General features: G+C 44.5%; 1 protein-coding gene across 2 annotated transcripts in view; it reads left to right on the top strand.

Moving 5' to 3' along the window:
* Nucleotides 1-23,821, top strand: part of LOC135505064 (vesicle transport through interaction with t-SNAREs homolog 1A-like) — a 180,568-nt gene that overhangs the window by 17,070 nt on the left and 139,677 nt on the right. For both annotated transcript variants that reach the window (XM_064924125.1, XM_064924126.1), the window contains exon 4: nucleotides 11,049-11,126. In XM_064924125.1, coding sequence (XP_064780197.1) covers nucleotides 11,049-11,126 — 78 coding nt within the window. The remainder of the gene's footprint in view (nucleotides 1-11,048; nucleotides 11,127-23,821) is intronic.

Raw genomic sequence — 23,821 nt, 5'->3', positions numbered from 1 at the left:
TCCTTCCTCTCTGGCAACTGAGTTAGGAAGGAAGACTGTATCTTTCTAGTGACTGGGTGTGTTGATACACCATCCAAAGTGTAATTAATAACTTCACCATGCTCAAAAGGATATTCAATGTCTGTTTGGTGCCCTACTTTGCCAGGCATTGGAAAACCTCTTTGGTTAAATCTGTTTGAAATTCACTGGCTATAACACAACAAAATGTGGAAAAAGACCGGGGCTGTGAATACTTTCTGAAGGCACTGTAAATACACTCGGCGTCCATTTTGGCTGTGCTCAGACTGCATGGGCTATTGCTGACAACTGAGAGATGGGCATAATACATGTATAAACCTTTGTGTAGATATTTGAGTGTTTTCCCTTGAAAAGTGACTATGTTTTAAAATGACTCAGAAGCAGCCTTTAAACAGAGTAAATGCTTGACAATGCTTTAGTTTCAAGCTTTAGGTTTCAGAATATAAATTGAGAATATATAGCTTTTCTACCTTGGGGGATTTCAGTGGGCCAAAGTGTCCAACATGAATTTACTCGAAGCTGTCTTCCCTCTTAGCTGACACCAGATGGCGATATTGTTCAAAGAATTCGGGCCAAGTTGAGTTATCTGGTAGAGGTGATATTGATAAGCACGCATGTCGATCAGAAGAGCTTCTCCCGCTAAAATAGCTGCTTCTTATCACTGTGCCCTCCTCTGACCTTGTCTCGTCTGTGAAACTTGGAGATAGAAGTAGTGAACAGTTTGTTGACATGCAGGTCCTAGACTCTTAGCTGTTCTTTGGACAGAACTGTGTGTTTTCTGTCTGCTGGAGTATATTATTCACCCCTTAGAAAATTGTCTCCAAACATCGTAAAATGTTATTTCCTAACCTAGGTAGATATTCGTTTTATCTACATTTTCCCACACAGTGGCTGTTATTCTTAGAATGTTAGTTCTTTCTATTCTGCTTTTGAACCGTAAAAAAGTTTGTTTGGTATATTATGTTTCAGTTCGTAAATTGAAGGTCGATTCTGGTTAAAATGGTAGATGGTGTGAAATTAATTCGAGCTCTTTGGTTTACAAAATATGCTTTTGATAAAGTTCATCTTGGTTAGACAACAGCTGTTAACAATTGTCAATTATAGAATGATTCACATTTTTCAACCTCAATTTCTGCAGGGTGCACACTCAAGACTGTATCAATGGTATGAATACTGCTGCAAATGATATTTTGTCTGAATTTTCGAAAAGCATAAAAAAACAAAAAAACAATTACTTGCCACAGATAAATTATAGTTCTTAATGAATGACTATTTAATGTCTATTGAAGGCTGTAATTCTGTTGACAGTGACAGTAATGAAGACATTGGACATATACATTTTTTTTAATGAATTCACTCAATTACAGTTGAAGCGGAAAGCCTACAATTCCTTCGCGGTGGATTTTAAAGTGAGGAGGCACGACGATAAGATCTGTTTTTCCTGCCTAGATTATGACACACAGAGTGTAGGTGGATCGTGACAAACACCTTTAGACTGAATGGCTTCCAGTTTCTATCCAGGGAGATAATTAACACATTCCCAAAGCGTTTATCGAGTCAACTCGCCTTGAAATATTGACCAGTTTATTCACCTGATAGTCGGATGAATGGAGTTAAGAGCTGCCTTCTGCACCAATCCCAAATGTGTAACAGCTTTTTTTCATATTTCCTAGTCTCTTATGTGATTATTAATGACCTTTTTAAGTGGAAAAATAAATAATTTAATAAACGCTTTCTGTCAGGGCAAATATTGAGTGCTGTCGCTATGCAATGAGCACCTTGGACCCTTTAGTGTAGCCAATTGTGTAAAGGGGAAAATGCTTCAGATAAAACGCTCGACAAACTATGGCAACTTGGGAATGATTTGGCCTTGATCTAAAATGGATAAAAAAATTGGCAAATTCCTCTCTGTACTGTCCATTGTGTATCATTGAGCACAGTTCAAGACGCCTCGATAGGTCTGTCGACAGAATCGGAACTGCCTAAAGTCTCGCATAAGCAATAACTAACTTTATTTCGGTTCCAAACCCAGCTGCACTGAGCTGTTTCTCAAAGGTCGTTTATGATTGTTTGTTTTTATGAATTAACTTTTTTTTTTTTTGGGATACTTTTAAAATATGTGAATTTAGTCCGTTTATTACATGTATAGGCTGAATAAAACTGGCTAATATCCTTTTTTCTGAATGGGGGATACGTTTAAACCTGTCCATGATACCTTCCATAGTGTGTGATTTTGAGATATTCGTTCATGGTCAGGTCACGGTCATGGAGACTAGAACCTTTTGACACATAGTTCTCCTGAAGTTTTTGATGGGCTCAGTTGGGAATCTAATGGAGGAAAAAACGGTCACGTTTTTGTAAGGACATTAATGGAATGTCCTGCTGCCCTTTCATAGCGTCATCCAGAATTCTTCACTTTGAATGGAAGATGCTTCATAATTAGCGTATTTCATATAGGTTTGCCGGGATATTCTACGAGGACTGTACTTAGCGCTGCTTATGGCACAGTGCCTTTGTAATCCAGTTGGGAGGTTCTGTGTCATTTGCCCCCTATCCTCCATTACAGCGACTTCTACAAACAAAACATGACAGACCAACATTAGCTGGCTGTTCGACACTATAAATCTCCTTAAATTGTCTCGCCTGCGCTTGTCGCCATGAAACATTTGAGTCTTCGTTGTGTACCACTAAGGAGTTAATGCAGATGGTGGTTTATATGTTGGGTTGGTTAACAAGCCATCAATAGCGCCAAAGTCACCCAGATTAAAAAGATCAGATTTCTTATGGAAGTCGCCCGGATTGGGGGATTGTTTTCTCTCTTTCCTCGGAGCCCAAATGCAGATTTAAGATGTAAACAAATCTATATATTTGTCTCAGCTTATGAATTCCGCCTATTATTTTGAAGATGTTCCACACAGCAGCTCTTCCCCGAGCTTCTTGTGGATTGGCAGTTGAAAGTACTTGTTATTTTAGACACAAAGATGGGGCTTGCAGCCTCTAATGGATCAGCATCTATAGTCTCCCTGTTGGATGAATGTGTTTATGGTTTAGATGTAATGTAAGGGTGGTGGTGGAACGGGTGAAGGACTGAGTCACCAGAAGGAGAGAAGATGGTTCTCCTACCAGGAGACACAGGAACTGAAGCATCGAGGAATGGCAGTACAGTGTTCTGTCCGCGTGATAGTCAACCAATCACAGTGGTCAAAAAAAACCGATGTAGGTGATAGAAACATTTGTAATGAATCTGTTTTAATTTGTTAATGATGAGTGGGGTTCTTCTGTTCTGAGACGATCAATGGGTGGTATTTAACAAGAACATGCATTCCTAAATTCCCTTACAAATATTTGTAATGGTACGTATATTATGTGTGTGAATAGGACTGGTTGTTTGTGTATTCAACGACACGATCATTTCCTTTCACTTATCTTGGGATCCTCTCCAACGTGGGACAAGTCACCCTCCCACAGACAGTGATCAGTACCTGGATTTGTCTGCCTGAAGTAAGGGCCTCGCAGGTCCTCTCTGTCCTCAGGGGCCTATGTGATTGATTGAGTGACTTGACTGAGAGGAGTCGGAAGATAGTGGGGGGGGCAGAGACGTGTGAATATAATAGCACCCTTCCCCCTCCTCCCAGTACACCCCCCCCCCTTGTTTCAGAGCCCCGAGCCTGTCCCACAAACCAGTGTAAACCAGAAGTGACATGTGACACCCGCACACCCAAGTGATGCATTGACTGACAAGCGGGACCAGAATAGGTGACACTGATTTCTTTTAAATTTGTCAGACTGGCTTAAGTATATAAAAGTCATGAAGTATTTATGAAATGCATTATGAATTCATCTAGTAGGCTTGTGTTTTTCCTCTGTCTTTTTTGTTGTTGTTGGCTTACACCTTTTTAACAAAAACGAGCCTAGAGAGAGAGAGAACTTTGACATCCCCAGTTTTCCCTGACACTCAGTGGGTTTTCCCCAATAAGCTCAATGTGTTTACCCTGGGATGAAATTTGTAAATGGAAACTAAGTTTCCCCCTATCGAATTGCATTTCCCTTTCTCTAGCTTAAGTGCTTCTAAATGAGGAGCGTGCAAAAGAAAAACAAACAGCTTTTGGTCTTTGCTACCAACAATTGTTTAGTTTCTCGTCTGGTTCGGAAGCCTGCAGAGGAATCTTGCTGTGGCCTTGATCAGAATTACACTGGAGTGTAGATTATGAATTAAGGATTTATTCATGTACCCCTGGCCTCTATCAGTGCATCAACTCACACCCCTATATCCATAGGGAATTACTGCATTCTCCATCTGCCAAACACTATCTAATGCAGCAGTCAACATACATGGGTCAGGTATTGATATCGCTTAAACTGTGTATCTACTATGCATGTTAATGTGCCCTAAGACTAGCCCTGGCGAACGTAACCGCACATACTCTGGGGGTGAGTATCTGACGTTGTCCATTTCCATGTGATAGAGGTGTACAAGACCCTCGCCGGCCCTCAATTGGCAGTTTCTCAAAGTTTGGACAACTGCTCTGAATTCCAACACAAAACCTGTACTCTCCCATGGAGCTGGTAAGTCTCTAGGAAAGTTCACAAGGGAACATGTTGGATTGGCTCTGCTGGAAGGTGCCTATATGGCCAATATACCACAGCTAAAGGCTGTTCTTAGGCTCAACACGGAGTGCCTGGATACAGCCTTTAGCCCTGTTATATTGACCATGTAACACAAACCCAAACTCCTGAGGTGCCTTATTGCTATTATAAACAGCATAATTAGAGCAGTTAAAATACATGTTTTGTCATACCCGTGTTATACAGTCTGATATACCACGGCTGTCAGCCAATCGGCATTCAGGGCTCAAACCAGCCAGTTTATAAATAGATTTATAGCGTTAATGATGTGTCTTAGCCTCTATGCCTGATGCTCTGTTCTTATGGTAATGAGGGAGGCATTCAGTTCAGACAATGGTCACGTTACTCTGAAGAAAGGCGAGGGACAGGGGACGGTCGTCTTCTATGCATTTCCATAGACGAACGCAGTTGGACAGACATGCGCGCGCACACATTTTGTCTACAACAATATATTATGGGTCCATATCTCTTCCTTTGTGTCTAGCTTTCAACACTTTTAGATAACACTCTGAGAATAGACATCAAACAAAGATGAATCATAAATCGAGGTCAAAAGAGAACCCTCTCCAAAGCGGAGAAAGGGTTAAAAGTGAAGGTCCTCTTCAAAAATAAAAAATAAATAGAAAAAAAGAGACATTTGCACGAAAAAAAAATAGAAAGTTATTCTCAGTGGAGGGTTCAGTGAACCATATGTAGCTAGCCACAGGCTAATGGGCCGATTGGTCCCTAGCTCGCCAGGTATCCCACACCGTACGCCCCCCCCCGCGTGCCGAAATCCCTCCTCCATTTCCCTCTAATCTCACCTTTTTCTCTGGCGCTGACCTGAGGAGGCCCCCTTTATTCCCCACTGCACGCCAGAAGCCAGCGTTGTGATCCGAGCGGGCCCCGCTCTGGTTCCTCTCGCCCGGCTGCCTCCCCGACGGCTCTCCTCTATTGATTTCTGCACCGCTGTCTGTGTGTTTGCACCGCCGATGCCCGGGCCCCGGCTTTTCTCTCCCCTCATCCAGCCTGGGATTCATGCATTGGGAGAAGGAGAGAGAGAGAATGGGGAAAAATAAATGGAGAGAGAGCGAGAGGAAACCAGGCCTTTGATTTTTCATTAGAACTGCTTCCATATTTTAATATTGGGTTTAATCGGCCCTCATGCCTTAAAGAAATAACCATTTGAGACGGTTCCCCCGGCCAGCAAAAAGTATATGGAGATTCTTCAATCAAATCCCTTGGAATTCGCTCTTTTGTTTAGAGTTCAGTTGCGATCCTTTCTCTCCTCTCTCGCTCGCCCACTTGCTTTGCGGTTACAGTCGTTAGGCTTATTGACAGATCTCGGCTCTATTTAGCAATAGAAACGACTTTGACAGGGAAGTCTAGCACACGTATTACAGTCGTGGAAGAAGGAACCATCCCTATCATAACAATGTACCGTTAAAGAAAGGCTATCCCCTGAGATCACATTTGCACAGCGCAATATGTAATGATCTGTAACATTATGTAATACTATGTTCTATCAATATTGTATCATTCTGCTGGGTTAAGTGTAGATCATTTATTTAATCAATACATTTCGACGTTAAAAGTGTGATTTTTGACCCATTTTTCTGTACATGTCGATTGTATTAGTGTTTATGGACACACTATTATTTCTTGCTGAGATGACATGAAGGCCCTTTGAGTGTACGTTGTCATATGGGGCAAATCCTCCACCGCCAGCCCAGTTTAAATGTGTTCTAGTTCCACTATTGTCTTGTTTTCCTTGATCATTTGAGATTGTGTCTTTTTTCTATTGGAGCTCATTTGAGACTCCTTTAGTCTTTTATAGCTGTGAAACATAATGCCTCGTCTGTGTTCAAGACACAAAAGCACCAACCTGTGCGTTAATGAGAGGCTCCATGCTGGTTTCTAAGGCTTGGCTTCCCCACTACTGTTGGAGTCATATTAAGAGGAGAACACACACACACAGGCACACACAGGCCAGTGAACACACACACACACAAACACGCGCTTATGCTGGTACAGACAAAGGAGATTTTTCACACACACACACACACACACACACACACACACACACACACACACACACACACACACACACACACACACACGTGCAGACAAAGGAGATTTTTCATACACACACACACACACAAACACAAGGCCCTTTATTCCACATAAACACTCACAAGTACACACAGTCTCTGATGATAGACAAGAGTAGTGGATTTGATGACACTAAAGAGCAGAAACAAAACGAAGGCACAGAAAACCCCTCCATCACAATTGTCGCCGCTTTCCTTTATCTGATGATATATCTAACACACAAAAAATAAGCACTTAGTTAATTGAACAACCTCTGCCAATTTGTTTGTCTTAAAAGAGTGGAGGAGATGTGAAAACAACAGTTGTGTGTGTGTGAGAGCTGTTCTTTGTGCCAGTGAAGTGTGTTAACCCCCTGCCAGGATGAGATGCGTTATCGATGCTGCTGTTGTGCCTGCTTAAAGGGCTCGGCTTCCTTTTAACGCCACACCACACTCCACCACCTCTGCCCCCACTGCTGAGGAAACTAGAAAAGAACTACTGTCACCGGTCCACAACATCACCTGGGAGCATATCATAGGGACACAGTGATAGGAACTAGGAAGTGATGTCGTGTTTCAGTTTTTCTGCACTTGTGTAGTGTTTTGTCCATTTCGTAGCCATGATTTATTCATGTTTTAATAGGATATTAATGACAGTACTGTAAAAAATAATTTAGGATTATTATTATACATATTTTTGAGTAAAAATACCTAAGACTGTGTGAAATGCTTTATTCCAAGCCACTTCCTCTTCAACAGGATGTGGACCTGATTAGTAGCAAATGAAAGGTTAAATGCCAATTTGAAGCTGAGTCGTGACAAAAGTGCCATTAAGTTAAAAAAATATATAAAAAAATGTCCAGCCGCTCTCCTACTGGTGAGAAAGATGTAATGAAGCATGCTTTTGTAAATGAAATATCGTTAATTACTCTTCACGCCATGCCACCAGCCGTGTGCTCAGGGTGACAATAAAGAGGGGGAAAAGTGGAGGGAAAAGCGTCTGCAGAGTAACTTCAGGGCCCCTCATTACACTCTTCCTCTGGGTATTTTTACGCCTTTTATATCCCATCTAATGAACTGTTTACATTTTTCAGCTTTCCAGGCACCACAATTATTTGAACGACCCTGCGTCGCTTGCGGCAACAGGCATAGAGAGGGGAGTGCATTTGGGAGGCCCCAAAAAAAGGTGTTTACAATAAAGATCAGTTTATTTGCTTTTAAATTATTATGATTTAGTTTTAAAAGGAGAACTTTTGAAGACATTTTTAAGTGACTAATGTTCATTGGGTCTAAAAAGGAAGGGTGTTTAAATTATTGTCTACTGCCTGTTTATGTAGGTTGTTTGTGATTTTGTTTATTCAGAATGATTGTTTTCCCCTTTTTACTTAAAATTAATGATATATTAGTAAGTATCTAGACATTCGTGCATGTACCTAAAGAGAACACGTTCATATTTTTTTCATAATTGCATGAATATAATTTCCAGCTTGTGTTGTTCTTGATTAGCATATCTTACAGTACTAGGAGTTATTATGCATATATAGTTACGTTTTGATGGGTTGAAGAAACTCTTCTCACGTCGACGTCAAGAGGTGAGACACGTGTGTTTCTGACAGAACACCAGTACATCCGTCTCACACTTGACGAGCCGTGTAGAGTTTAAAGGCAGACGGAACACTTTGCATAAAGTTAAGATGGATCTTTGTACTTTTTTTTTTTTTTTTTTTTTTTTTTTTGTGCTTCCGGCAACGGAAGCAAATTCTCACCCAAGATTAGAAAAAGTGACAAAAGAAAAACCGTTCAAAAGGATTTAAAAAAAGATCTCATCTCTTCTTTTCTCTGTGGCAATAAGGTGTCTTATGGAAGTGCTCCTCCTCGCCTGTTTTCATGTTGTTTTAGACATTTTAATCTTCATCACGCATAAACTAGAATGAGAGACTTTCAATCAACATATTGTCTTTCTCAACTTATTTTTTCTTTATTATTTCAATACATATATTTAGAACGTTTTTCGGGAACAACCCTAGTTATTACAGATTCTGATCTCCCCTGATCAAATATAAAGATCTTCTTCATTACATTAATCTCACTAGTGGAACATAAGCCACATATAGAACACAATATTATCAAATGAAGACTATATCCATTTATTTTTATTTAAATTTAAATTTTGCAAAACACCCCAACCGGTAATCAAAGTCTATCAATGGGTGAGGCAGTCAATATTGCACAGCTGCTCTTGTTTCACATCAAATGAACAGGGAATAATCACTCTAAGGGTTATGGTTTGTTTTCTAGAGGGGGAATTCAAAACCACAAGTAAATGGGTAGGGAGCAGCAACAATCTCTGGCTCAGTAGCATTCTGAGTTCTTTTTATTTTCATGTTTCATTTGCGTTGCGTTCACCGCGGAAGCTGTTGATACTCTCGGTGGCAACAAACAGCTATTTAGAAATGCCCCCAAAACTGTGCGGGTTTGAAGAAGACATCAGTCTCTGCGTACTAAAATCAAGCCTTCTCCCAGGCATCTCGTCTCAATTACTAGCAACCCGTCATTCCCCTAAGTTACACTGCGGCTCTTTAAGATGACGCTCCACTAAAATGACACATGTGGGTGTTATCCCGGCAGAACACGACTCTACGCTGTGTACCCGGTTGATGTTTTATTGTCTTTGTACTCGCACTAACAACTGAAAAAACCCCTACCGTAACTTTGTCACAACCTGTAACCTGCCAATTCTTAAGGGTTAATTATACCACCGGTTAAAAGTAGATGGAATCCTATCCAAAATCTCTTAATGATGTGTCTGATTTTAGTTTGATCAATAATAGATTGTTCACGACACATAAAGTATACAATAGATACCAAAGTGTTTTAACACGATGATGTAAATGATGAACACTGTATCATTCTGCTTGTGAAGGCATTCCATTGTGTTTGTGCGTATGCTATGCCGGTGCTGTGTTTTTGATTTGGTCACAGTAATATCCACTCTTCCTCGCAGTCATTCCTTTGGCGGTTCGCGCAGGTCCCCGTGGCTCAGTTGAAACCTTTAGAGACTGTGTGTGTTTGGCTGCTTCTCTTTATAAAAAAATACATTTAATACATATATAAATGTTTAAAAAAATCTTTGCTTGTCACCCTGGTCAGTCATATTCCCAGACATCTCAGTAATTATTCGTCAGGCTGTGGCCCTCACTGTCACAATAGCAAGACCAATCACTTTCCTGATGGTCTGTTGGTGGCTGTCCACTCACTGGTCAAGTTTACTAGGAAAGACAAAAACAACGGGGTGTCAAATATATTTATATATTTTTCGGTACTTTATTTATTTATTTATTTCCCCCTATTTTTTATTTTTATTTAACCTTTTTATTTAACAAGGCAAATCAATTATTTCAATGAATGGTAAGAGACATATTTCTTTGATAAAACATACTGTAGCACTGTTGGACATGTACATCAGAAACCTCATTGAACTTCTAAATATAAATTCTAAAAAGGAAATAAATGGGAAAATTCTCATACATGTGGTGAAAGCAGGAGTCCCCAAAGATGTTATGTACCGATATGTTATTTTCTGCTCAATATTTCCTAGTGTATTTGATTTTGCTCTCCTCCCACGGCCCACATAGAACTCCTGTCAGGGCGTTCTGAGAAGGAGGCTTTAGTTAACAGTCTCTCTTTCCGCTGGTGTGCATTTAGTTTGGAGGGCATTTGAAGAGGGTGCGTTTTTCTTTTAGTGTCTGTAAACAAGCACTACACAGCGCCTGGTCCTTCAGCGTCGGAGGTGGCACACACTGAAGAGTGCGTGTGGAAATGTGCGTGTCGGGAATGTTTGTCTTTTTTGGACATGGCGTTCCTCCCCCCACCCCTTCTGAAGGGGTGCAAGGGGAGAGGGAGCTCAAATCTGATGGAACGCCGATGGGTGATGAATTATTCCCTGTCTAAGTCCCAGCATCTGCCTTATCACAGAGCCTGCCACTGCACTGTGCTGACAGCAGTGGCAGCCCCCAGAAAAGATTTAGCGCTGACAAGTGATACTTTCCTTATACGTCTCTCTGCCCCAGTGCCGTAGTTGGTTTTATTCTTCGGATTGTGTTGATTTAAGTGTGGAAAGGGGGGCATCTCTACAATTTCAGTGGTACAAGATCACATCCACGCACATAAACACACACACTGCAGGTGCATGGGATTTTTTGACATTCTGGTCCATTAGGGGGCTCTCGTGCTTAAGAAATACCTGTTATGTTTTTCCAAGAAAACTCCACTAAGGCTTATTTTTTTCTCCTCTGTTTTCTCTTTCTCTCTTCTGTCTTCCTCCTCCCCTTGCAGAAAAGGTCACGTATCGCCTACAGTGATGAGGTGCGGAACGAGCTCCTGGGGGAAGACGGTGGCTCCTCTGAGAGTCAGGTAAGGTGCTAATCAGGCCCCGCCAGTCCCTAGTATGGGTGGCTGGTCCCCGGGTGAGGAAGGGTCAGTGCCTCACGGGGCCTCTCCCAGGGCCACCAGGGCCACTGCAGCATTGGCAACAAGTCATGTGGAAGGAACACTGTTTAATGCAAAGCTGCCCAGGGTCTGAATGGGCTCCAGGCCTGGGCCCAGCGTCTGGGCAGCGCCAGATTGCTGCCCCCCCACACACACACAGCTGTTCACCAGCAGTCTGTGTACTTATCCTCTAAAAAGATCCTCCGCACACACACACACACACACTCACCTTTAAACACAATTGTGGTAACCACACAGCACGGACAATCAGAATAAATAGGATTCCCAGGTTCAGTGTTTGTTTATAAGCATTAGTGTCAAAAAGTCGCTGAAATGTTTGCTATTTTACTGGCTACTTGTCGCTATACAACCTTTGTTCAGTAATATTGAAAATATAATTTGATGTTTGATGAAAGATCGTAATTCTGTAGTTGAAAATATAATTAAATTAATGAGAAGATGTATTTTGAATTTTGTAATGAACATTGAAATATTATTGATGTTTTATCACAACTATGATTAAGTTTGGTTTATAAACAACAGATAAAAAGCTAATTAGACATATTTCTTCCATTGTCCCAAAATGCTTAGACAATGCAGTGAACATGGAAAATTAACAATCTCTTCAAAGACTGTATTGATTCATTCATATTGAATATGAGGAAGGAGAAAACGAGCATCTGAAATACTGATCTTAATGCCACATGTTCTTCAAACTTGTGCTGTTTGGAATTATGTCTGAAGTGCTGTATCAAAAAAGCAGGCCATCAACAGCTACGCAAACCGTCTTTTTAACACTTGATACACACTGCCTAACGCTTACCTGCACAGCTGCACCTCACAACACTGACCAGACTGATTCTATATTATCTTGTCAACTTTGCAATAGTTGCTGTGTGTCTCAGTCATACACATAAACAATGGGAGAAATACATACAAAGTACTGAGGGACTAAACGTGCAAGTGTAAGTATAGTTCGATCTGAGCAGAGCTAAATAAAGTACAGGTTATTAGTTGCGTTCTTATTACCATTTTAGTGATGACCCGTGAACTGCACATCTTACAAACATACCGTATGGATCTCCATCAGATATTATACATTCATGTGCGTATTCCCTGCAAATTAGTGAGATGCGTAAAGTGACTCTGACATTTTATACAGAAGTCGGATGTGGATTTGCTGCCAGAACTGTCACATTCCAGACAGTGATGGTTCCTATCAAAATCTTTTGAAAGGCAAAAGGGAGAAAAATACGACCCACATTTCAAATATATATATATATTTCCCTTTCATTAAATACAATTGATGATGAACCCCATTATTTAAATAATTATTCATAGACCTAAGAATATTTATCATAGGAAAATAATTTGTTTAAAGAATGGAAACACGCCGACCGATGAGTTAATCTCGAAGTACAATTTAAGATGCATGCGTTTTGAGATGCTTTCAGTCTTATGCTGCTCTGTTTAACAATTATATTATTCTTTTAAATATACATTTTTAAGGTAATTGAATTTGTCCAGCATTCAAGCACTTGAAAAATTCAGATTTTTTTTTTGTAGAGGCTGACATGTCAAGAGAACTTAAGGTCTACAGAATGTTTGTTGTAGTTTTAATTCTAATACGCTGTTTTCTCATTCACCTTCCATTTTTCTCAAGTGATTCAATATCCCCAAGACAAGGACGACCGGAAAGCAAGGGGAGACAAATTGTCCTTGAACCAGAGAAAAAAGTCCACATCTATTTACACATTATACATGTATATAAGCAAATTAAAATTGAATAGAAAGTACAAGTTATTCCAAAATAAATGGCAGGTTGGCGTTTTATTATCATTAATCTTGACCTGGAGGCAGCTCTGCAGAGTGGTCACTAGCTAGCACAGCCACAAAGTCATAATATCATTATTTTAAACCTAACCCTAAACCCTAACATTTTTACATGTCATATTTATTTTGATCTTGACTAACTCCTCTGAACCCGGCCAATGACAAGCATCCTCATAACATGATGCTGCCGTTACACTACTTGAAAATAGAGGTTTCTCTCTGTTGTTTTCTATTGCATTTGACCCAACCCTGTAGTTTTTAATTTAGGCCAAAAAGTATATTTATTTGCTGTATTATAGGGTTTTATTTTTCTGCGTGACAATTATACAAATGTTTGTTAAAGATACACCAGAATGGCTTTCCAAGAGGGGCTGGGTGTTCCTGAGTGGTCTAGTTTCAGACCTGACTTAAATCTGCTTTTGAAAAATCAGAGACCAGGTTTAAATATTGCTGTCTGTCAATGATCCTCACCCAAAATGTACTGAGCCTGAGCAATTTTGAAAACAACAATGGATATACTGTATTTTGCCCTAAGAGTTGTGCAAATAATCTTAATGAAAAGGTTACAAAAGGATGACTGCCGAAGGTGCTTCCACAAAGTATTAATTCAGGGGGGTGATATTTCAGTTTTTTAAATGTTTTGTTAATTCGGAAAATGTTCTATAACTTTCTTTCACTTTGGACATGTGGAGTAGGTTGTGTAGATTTAAATTTTAAGGCAGCAAAATGTGAAAAAAAGTTGAAGGCTGTGTAAACTTTCTATAGGCCTTCAGTAGTTGCTTCAGAACCTTAAATGCTCAAAGCATAACATTTGTACTTTATAAATTGAGTCGATCAGAATTGTAATGTTTTTACATTGTAAAACAAAATAATTTTTCTCACACACACCTACATAGTTTTTAAAATGAAAATATTTCTCATTTCTATTTGAAAAACTTCTGGAGATAACACACGACTTGGTCTTGCTGTGAGTGGAGTGCTCGGAACGTCAGTTTATTTTTTTTATTGAACGAAGCGGGAGCGAAAGAGAGGATTGGGAAAAGATGGAGGAGCTGGGGCAAGTCGGTCAATTTAATTCCTGACGATCTGAAAGAGGTCAGGATCATTTCATATAGCCCTGGCTGAGCAGATCATTACCAGTCGCAAATCTGTTCGTTACATGGCAAGGTTTTCTAGCTAAGTACATAGGGAGCTGTCATAAGTTCTAAAAATGACGTGTTGGCCCTGCGATAATGGCTAAAGGACGATTTAATAGAGTTCGGCATTTATTCGTTATCTGTACGCGGGCAGAGACCAAAATGGCGTTATCACACTTTTTTTAATAACGTGGTAGTCTACCGTTGCACCCCCCCCCCCCCCATTCTTTCTCACTCGGCATGCAATTCACACACTCAGAGACACACACACAGTCTACCCCACACACAGTAGCTAGCGCACACACATTTTTCGCACATGAACACTCTACGGAATAGTTTCGATTTCAGTCACAGCAGAAGGCTTGGCCACGAGATTGCGCTGGTTTGAGCCGGCATGGACCAGATTTTACAGGCTACAAAGGAAGCAGATTACCACTTGTATCGAATTCTGTATTGAATGAAAAAAATCTTTGTTTGAAAAATCTGCTGATTATCATAACAGAAAAATTGCAGCAGTGCAATTTTGAATACTGGCTGGCATTAAAAAGAAATGAGGAAAGGCATTCACGGAGGCGTAATTATAACATTTACAATGTTCTGTGTTTACCACTTTCTCTGGAGCAAAGCTAGCGTTGTGGGTTACTTTTTAAAAGAATGGATGCCAAAGGAAAATACATCTATATGGAGAAAAAAAGGGAATGCCAAGCACAAAACCCCTCATATAGTTTCAGCAAATCCTCCACGAGGACTTCCAATCGGCCAAGCAGCACAAATAAGATAGAACAACTTTTGTTTGGTCCTCCATTGAATTGGACGGCAGGGCTGCGGCGTGTGATCGGCGGCGGCTCTGGCTGGCCTGTTCAAATCCTAAATAGCCACATGTGTAGTTTTAAACTTTGCCCCCTCAATAAGGCATTCAACGCAGGCGTTTGTGACCTTCGAAATAATGGACAGTTTCCAGGCTGCAAAGTGGCCCTTTTTCTCACCAAAAGAAAGAGGGAAGAAAATCGCATTTCTTTGCAATTTAAAAAAAACAAAAAAACAAAAAAACATTTGTTAGCCTGTCTGTTGCTGCCGAGTTCCCCAAGGCAAGATCTCTCTAAAATGCAACTCTCAGCACACACAAATAAAGCTTTTTTACTTTTATTTATATTTCATTTAACTCCTTTTTATTTAATTCAACTTCTTTTATTTCATTCTGTCACTCGAGGGATTCTATATCGCTTGATAGTGGTGCAGTGCGACATTATTTCTCTGACCTTTTTTTGAAATGTTCTTCAGATTTGCCCTTCCATGGTATTTAACTTTTTTAAACTCAGAATTACGATATTTAATGATTATATATAAAATACATATTTGTAATTGGAAATCTTTTTATAATTCAATCGGGGAAAGCTTACTAAAAGTATATACATTTATAAACATCAATCAGACATGTAAAAAAAAAATCCACCCTAATTCAAAGCATAATATTTATTTTGTATATTTAAATAAATTCACTATTTTTAAGGTTAGTTGTCTACAAATAACCATATTATAGATTTTTTTTTTTTACTGAACAGTGACAATAATATTGATGGTGCCACTCCAGATATGACTGTTTAATTTTCTCACTCTCTCAAATGCTAATAGTCATCCGTCAGAGTACAACGTTACACTGACGTAATTGTGCTTACATTTCTCATCAATGTTTGCCGATTGGGTGGCTGCTTCCTTGTTAACTCTTCGTGTGAGTGCCTTTCAGAGGAGCCTGTTATCCTTGACGACTGTGGCCACGACAACCAATAGTTTAACATCAATCCTACCACCAAGGCTTTTTCTTTCTTCTCAACCAGCAAGTTCATCATTTCTGATCCAAGTCCTCCTACCTCTTTTGTAAAATCATAGCAAATGATTTCAAACTAGCAAAATTCAAAATGACCACCACATACAAAGTGAGATGAGCGGAAAGTCATGTATCCCTGAGCCTCCCTTCAGATCTGCTAACCTTTAATCTCACCCAAGAAATAGAGATTTAAAAGAAAATCACCTGCAACGGCTAATTAATTAAGAAACTTGTCCTTCCCCTCCTCTACTAAATCATGTTGCGTTCACATGATAAGCCCCCTCTTCAAGACGTTCCCCGACATGAAGAGCAGGTTGTGGAAAGCGTCCTTTTTTAGTTGTGATAACACTCAAATTGAATTGTTGCTGTCCTCCAATGTCTCTCTCTCTCTCTTACATATAGAAAGTAACAACAATGGTAACAACAATATCTTCTATTTACCTATTTCTATTTGACATTCTCTTTCATCAAAAATGAATAACTAATGCAAAGATTTATTTTTCATGTCCCCCCCCCCCCCCCAGTGTCCTGATAATAAGCTCCACCGTTATGTATGTATGTATGTATGTATGTATGTACAGTATATGTATAACACCGGTATCCACACATAATCCACGCAGCAGGCGTCTGTACTGAGGTGTATGAAATATTGACAATATGTCACCATTGATTGACACATTGCCAACAATGGAATGGTTCTACATTTCTACAATGTAGAATAAACAAGGCATATCTCAATACTTTTTGTATTATCTCCCTGGGATCCTGCATAGGGATATATAGATATATGTATATATTATTCCCTCATTTACATTTCTATGCACACTGTACTCAAACTGTATTTTCCTACTGTACAGAGTGGGATCTAGAATGTTTTTGCCATAAATCCTGTGATGCGACTTCCTCGACGATGCTAGTTTAGACACTGCGAGGCGAGCAATCCATTCCCTCTCGTTGTCTCGTGACAGCAAGAGAACGTGATCTTAGCTTGTTCCGAAAAGTCCGCGCGAGTCTCGTGTTTCGCGTCGTTTAATGTGCTTGTCTGTGATTTCCAAACGCTGAACATGCAAGCCGATAAATGGTCAAGGTTAATTCTTTACCCGGCCGCATGATCTGCTTCCTGCCATGTCTTTCCTTTTTATCTTCCCCTCCCCCCCCCTCTCTCTCTCTCTCTCTGCTTTCACGTGGCAGTTGATCAAGTTACGTGAAGAGGTAAGTTCCTCTATGGCTATCCTGTTTTTTTGATTCCTTTCCATCTGAATATCTGTATGCCCTCATCTCTGCAGCCTAAAGGCCAAGGTTGTTTTCTGAGGTTCTTATGAGCCTCTGTGTATACATTCAATGAAATGTATTTTCTGTGCAAGCCTGAAAAGGTATTATTTCTGAAAGTACACTCTTTACAAAGCCCATATTGATAAAAAGGCAGGGATAAAGGACACTGCTGAAGGGTTAAACCCCCAGAAGGCCTGTCCACTATTTCACCAGATAACTCTTTATGCTCAGCAATCATGGCTGCTCAATATCACCCGGAATTAGGGAATTCTGCATTTTTCCCTTAAATAGCACTTACTGTAAGCCTTGTGTAGTCGGGATGTAGTAGTAATGCTATAGTTGTTGTAGTTTTTGTATTTGTTATTGTAAAAAGATGGAGTGATCGGTTATCAGTATAATTATGATATTTTATATAGGGAATATTTCAATGTAATCGATGAATACATTTTGGATTGGTTATTTTTAAATTTTTAATTATCACTTCATCAAGGGAAAGCGAAGTTCATGTACTGTAGCAATACGACACTTTGAAACATCTTTGAAGGCTGAAAATAATCTTTGCTCAGGTTTCCTTTCTCCAGCTTTTGTGTTTCTGTTGGCTTGTACAGTACGTGTCTTTGTTGCGTTTGTGATATGGCTTTGTGTCAAATGTGGCCTGAGGAAGCTTTTATGTAATGTCGTCATAGGGGGATCTCCTATCTGCTATCCTCGCACAGCAATCTAGTACCATCAGCCCGCCACTATCTTGATGCGACCCCCTTCCCCCCACTGTTACATCACCGCCATGCTACACCTTTCCCCATAGAATACTGTTGAATAGACACAATGCAATGGTTTTTTTATATTAAAAGACCGACAGTAGAGTGACTTGGATTGTCTCTTCTGGTCTGAACACATGGAAATATGGGCAGGGAGGGAGCATGGCTGGTGGCTATGGGCTGGCTGAGAGCTGGTGGAAAAACCCACGTGCTGACATGAGATGTCATGGAACCTGATTTGGAGTTCAATTGTGGCCTGGATTAAAAAAGACAGCAAACGGTGGTGGTTTCTTCTGGTCTTCGTTTATTAGCAATTATGCTCTGCATGAACCTGCTGGTGTAAAATTCTCATCACTCATTCCGTTAACTGACCAGGTTCCCCTCCTTCAATCGCCGTTCAGAATGACTAACAGGGACACAATTGTCAACAGGAATATCTGTTGATATATCCATTGTAACTTTGGAGGCACTAAGTTATTTAGAGGCACTTAGACAAACACAAATATACATTTAAAGATGAATCGGCCATTCTTGAGCAAATCTGTTTGGAGCATCTCTTTAGGCAACATGAGACTTACTTTTCATCTCTGTGTGTGGTTGTGTGCATGTGCTTTGTAAGGTCATCTGTGAATGTGTATATGCAGGGTTCTTAGTGTTAGCCAATGTTTTTGTTGTGTTTCCTGGAGCTGAGCGATACTATTCCTATCGACGCCACCCTCCATTCACGTCCATTCAGAACGCTGTTCTCTCCAGACTTCTTATTGTCCTCTTTCCTGCACCTCGCCACACTGCATGCCTCAGGTCAGGTGAAACCTTTCGTTGCCTCGCCTGTCTTCCCCTGTGGAACGCACCACTCTTTAATTGGGTTTGATTCCCGCCCTCTTCACTATATCAAAAATTCTTACCTTTTCTTCCCATTCTTCCTGCATTTGAATCAAAGGCTGGCACAGCTTATTCACACTTAAGCCCCCCTTTAAAAAAAAAAAAAACTCTACTTTTTCCTCAGCTGGAAAACATGTTTAAATATTTAGCACCCATATTCACAGCTGTTTGACACGTCTAATTCCTCATCTTACAAGTCCCAAACAAAACCGCGGCGGAGATCACACAGCCCGTCTGAATCACAGCTGTCATCATTATTCACTTTGACTCCCCCCCCCCCCTTTATTGAAGTAATAAGGAATCATCGGAACTTTTGAAAATGGTGATGGTCGTTGTTTGATATTGAAAAAAGGCAGCAGAAAAAGGGAAGGAAGAGATTTTTCTGTGCTGCAGATGCATTGTTCTGCTGCTGCCAAAGACCCCCCCCCCCACACACACACACACACAAAAAAACATCTAATTTGTATAGTTCCTAAGAATGTCTTTGTTGCAAATTTAATGTCAGATAAAAAGGCATACGTGGAAACGTAGAAGGGGCGCGCACCAATGCACTCGCACAATATGTATTGTTTTTACATTGTTTTGTGTTTAGCTGTATGTGAAGAAGATTCATTTAGATAACAGGCCATTTTCTCCTGGAGGTGTATGGCAGGTATTATTTTGGGTCTGTGGTTATTCTTATGATATTTTGGTGCCTCTGACAGCCACAGGGGTCAAGGCTTGATATATGCCATTTAGCAGATGCTTTTATCCAAAGCCACTTCTGTGTGTGTGTGTGTGTGTGTGTGTGTGTGTGTGTGTGTGTGTGAGAGCCCCGTGCTCTACACAGTTGTAGCTCACCAGGAGTGGCTAGCAACTCCCTCTTATTTAAATGGTTAGCAGGGAAGATGCTCAAACTGACTGGGTGTCTTAGGGAAATGCACCATTGTGTTTCTGAGGGGTGTAGTTCTGCACTGATTCCATCCTCTTGTCCCATTGTGTTAGTAGAGAGATGGTTATACAGGTAAAGTAGTGTTGTTTTGGGCTGCTTGTAGGTATTGGATTATGGATATGGTACATGTTTAGAACTCGTACCTACAACTGGTGTTTGCACTGGTTTCGTGTACGAGGACCACCCTGGTGTGTTAAGATGACATCTCAGCATTTTTAGAAATAGCTGAACCATCCTGAGGATTTTTTTATTCTACATTTTTTCCTGTTGGTGGATTTTATACATCTGATGAAGTGGTTAGAAGGCTGGTGTTGGTACTGGATCTATGCCGGCTGGCCTGCACTCTCACCCCTTCAGCTTCTGTCAGTGTCAAACCTGGCTGGGCACATTATTCTAATGATGAGAGGGAGGGAGGGAGGCTGGGAGGAGGGAGGGAGGCTGGGAGGAGGGAGGGAGGCTGGGAGGAGGGAGGGAGGCTGGGTGGAGGGAGGGAGGCTGGGAGGGGAGGGAGGGAGGCTGGGTGGAGGGAGGGAGGCTGGGAGGGAGGGAGGCTAGAGGGAGGGAGGCTAGAGGGAGGGAGGCTAGAGGAATGGATGGATGGATGGAGGGAGGCTGGGAGGAGGGAGGGAGGCTGGGAGGAGGGATGGAGGCTGGGAGGAGGGATGGAGGCTAGAGGGATGGAGGCTAGAGGGATGGAGGCTAGAGGGATGGAGGCTAGAGGGAGGGAGGCTAGAGGGAGGGAGGCTAGAGGGATGGATGGATGGAGGGAGGCTGGAGGGATGGATGGATGGAGGGAGGCTAGAGGGGGGATGGAGGCTGGATGGATGGAGGCTGGAGGGATGGATGGATGGAGGGAGAGAGGGAGGCTGGATGGATGGATGGGGGGAGGGAGGGAGGCTGGATGGATGGATGGATGGGGGAGTGAGGCTGGATGGATGGAGGGGGAGGCTAGAGTGAGGGAGGGAGGGAGGCTAGAGGGAGGGAGGCTAGAGGGAGGCTGGAGGGGGGGGAGGCTGGAGGGGGAGGGAGGGAGGGAGGGAGGGAGGCTGGCTGGATGGAGGGAGGGAGGCTGGATGGAGGGAGGGAGGCTGGATGGAGGGAGGGAGGCTGGATGGAGGGAGGGAGGCTGGAGGGAGGGAGGGAGGCTGGATGGAGGGATGGAGGGAGGCTGGATGGAGGGATGGAGGGAGGCTGGATGGAGGGATGGAGGGAGGCTGGCTGGATGGAGGGAGGGAGGCTGGCTGGATGGAGGCTGGATGGATGGATGGAGGGAGGGAGGCTGGATGGAGGGAGGGAGGCTGGATGGAGGGGGAGGATGGGGAGGCTGGATGGAGGGGGGAGGGAGGCTGGATGGAGGGGGAGGCAGAGAAGGAGGGATGGAGGGAGGCTGGATGGAGGCAGGGATGGAGGATGGAGGGAAGGGGGAGGGAGGATGGAGGGAAGGGAGGGGGAGGATGGAGGGATGGAGGGAGGGGGAGGCTGGATGGAGGGGGTGAGGGAGGCTGGATGGGGGAGGGGGGAGGCTGGAGAGCGGGGGGAGGGAGGGGGAGGCTGGAGAGCGGGACGGAGGGAGGGGGAGGCTGGAGCGGGACTGGAGGGAGGGGGGAGGCTGGAGGGGGAGGGAGGGGGAGGCTGGAGCGGGAGGGAGGGGGGGAGGCTGTAGCGAGAGGGAGGGAGGGAGGGGAAGGCTGTGGAGGGAGGGAGGGAGGCTGGAGAGGGGAAGGGAGGAAGGGTGGCTGGAGAGGGGGAAGGGAGGGAGGGAGGCTGGAGAGGGGTAGAGAGGAGGCTGAAGAGAGATGGAGGGAGGCTGGAGAGGAAGGGAGGCTGGAGAGGGGGGGGGCCTGGAGAGGGAGGGAGGGAGGGAGGCTGGAGAGGGAGGGAGGGAGGCTGGAAGGGGAGGGAGTCTGGAGGGGCTGGAGGGGGAGGGAGGCTGGAGAGGCTGGATAAGGAGGAAGGGAGGCTGGAGAAGGAGCAAGGGAGGCTGGAGAGGCTGGAGAAGGAGGAAGGGAGGCTGGAGAGGGAGGAAGGGAGCCTGGCTGGCTGGGGAGGGAGGGAGGCTGGCTGGGGAGGGAGGGAGGCTGGAGAGGGGGGGAGGGAGGCTGGAGAGAGGGAGGGAGAGTGGAAGGGGAGGGAGTCTGGAGGGAGGCTGGAGAGGCTGGAGGAAGGGGCCTGGCTGGAGAGGGGGAGGGAGGCTGGGGAGGGAGGGGGGAGGGAGGCTGGGGAGGGGGAGGGAGGCTGGGAGGGGGAGGGAGGCTGGAGGGGGAGGAGGCTGGGAGGCTGGGAGGGGGAGGGAGGCTGGAAGGGAGGAAGGGAGCCTGGCTGGGGGGAGGGAGGGAGGGGGAGGCTGGAGAGAGGGGGAGAGTGGAAGGGGAGGGAGTCTGGAGGGGCTGGAGGGGGAGGGAGGCTGGAGAGGCTGGAGAAGGAGGAAGGGAGGCTGGAGAGGGAGGAAGGGAGCCTGGCTGGGGAGGGAGGGAGGGAGGCTGGCTGGGGAGGGAGGGAGGCTGGAGAGGGGGGAGGGAGGCGGGAGAGTGGAAGGGGAGGGAGTCTGGAGGGAGGCTGGGAGGGGGGGGAGGGAGGCTGGAGAGAGGGGGGGAGGCTGGAGAGAAGGGGAGGGAGGCTGGAGAGAAGGGGAGGGAGGCTGGAGAGATGGGGAGGGAGGCTGGAGAGATGGGGAGGGAGGCTGGAGAGAGGGGGAGGGAGGCTGGAGAGAGGAAGGGAGAGTGGAAGGGGAGGAAGTCTGGAGGGGCTGGAGGGGGAGTGAGGATGGAGAGGCTGGAGGGGGAGGGAGGCTGGAGAGGCTGGAGGGAGATAAGACAGAGGGAGGGAGGGAGGGAGGCTGGAGAGACGGAAGGCTGGAGGAAGGGTGGCTGGAGAGGGGAAGGAAGGAGGGGTGGCTGGAGAGGGGGAAGGAAGGGTGGCTGGAGAGGGGGAAGGAAGGGTGGCTGGAGAGGGTGGCTAGAGAGGGGGAAGGGAGGGTGGCTGGAGAAAGATGGAGGGAGGCTGAAGAAAGATGGAGGGAGGCTGAAGAAAGATGGAGGGAGGCTGAAGAAAGATGGAGGGAGGCTGAAGAAAGAGGAAGGGAGGCTGGAGAGGGAGGGAGGGAGGCTGGAGAGGGAGGGAGGGAGGCTGGAGAGGGAGGGAGGGAGGCTGGAGAGGGAGGGAGGGGAGGCTGGAGAGGGAGGAGGGAGGCTGGAGAGGGAGGGAGGGAGACTGGAGAGGGACAGGGGAGGGAGGCTGGAGAGGGAGGGAGGGAGGCTGGAGAGAGGGAGAGTGGAAGGGGAGGGAGTCTGGAGGGGCTGGAGGGGGAGGGAGGCTGGAGGGAGATAGAGAGGGAGGAAGGGAGGCTGGAGAGACTGGGAGGGAGGCTGGAGAGACGGGGAGGGAGGCTGGAGAGACGGAGGGACGGGGAGGGAGGCTGGAGGGACTGGAGGGGGGAGGAGGCTGGGGAGGCTGAGGGAGGCTGGAGGAGACGGAAGGGAGGGAGGCTGGAGAGACGGAGGGAGGGAGGGGAGGCTGGAGAGACGGAAGGGAGGGAGGCTGGAGAGACGGAAGGGAGGGAGGCTGGAGAGACGGACGGGGAGGGAGGCTGGAGAGACGGACGGGGAGGGAGGCTGGAGGGACGGACGGGGAGGGAGGCTGGAGAGACGGACGGGGAGGGAGGCTGGAGAGACGGACGGGGAGGGAGGCTGGAGGGACGGACGGGGAGGGAGGCTGGAGGGACAGGCGGGGAGGGAGGCTGGAGGGACAGGCGGGGAGGGAGGCTGGAGGGACAGGCGGGGAGGGAGGCTGGAGGGACAGGCGGGGAGGGAGGCTGGAGAGTGAGGGGGATAGGGAGGATTGTGGGAGGGCGGGAGAGAGAGGTATAGGGATGGTGGAAGAGGAGAGGGAGAAAAGCTTTGAAGTGGCTTTTCAGCTCAGCTAGTCTGCTGGCCGTCTCAGGGAGACGTGTCACCTTTGCCGAGAGGGAATAGGAAAATCACGTT

Source organism: Oncorhynchus masou, chromosome 18, assembly GCF_036934945.1.
Source record: "Oncorhynchus masou masou isolate Uvic2021 chromosome 18, UVic_Omas_1.1, whole genome shotgun sequence".
Lineage (NCBI taxonomy): Eukaryota > Metazoa > Chordata > Actinopteri > Salmoniformes > Salmonidae > Oncorhynchus > Oncorhynchus masou.
Note: the sequence above shows the minus strand (reverse complement) of the source record. Positions and strands in the feature narration are given on the sequence as shown.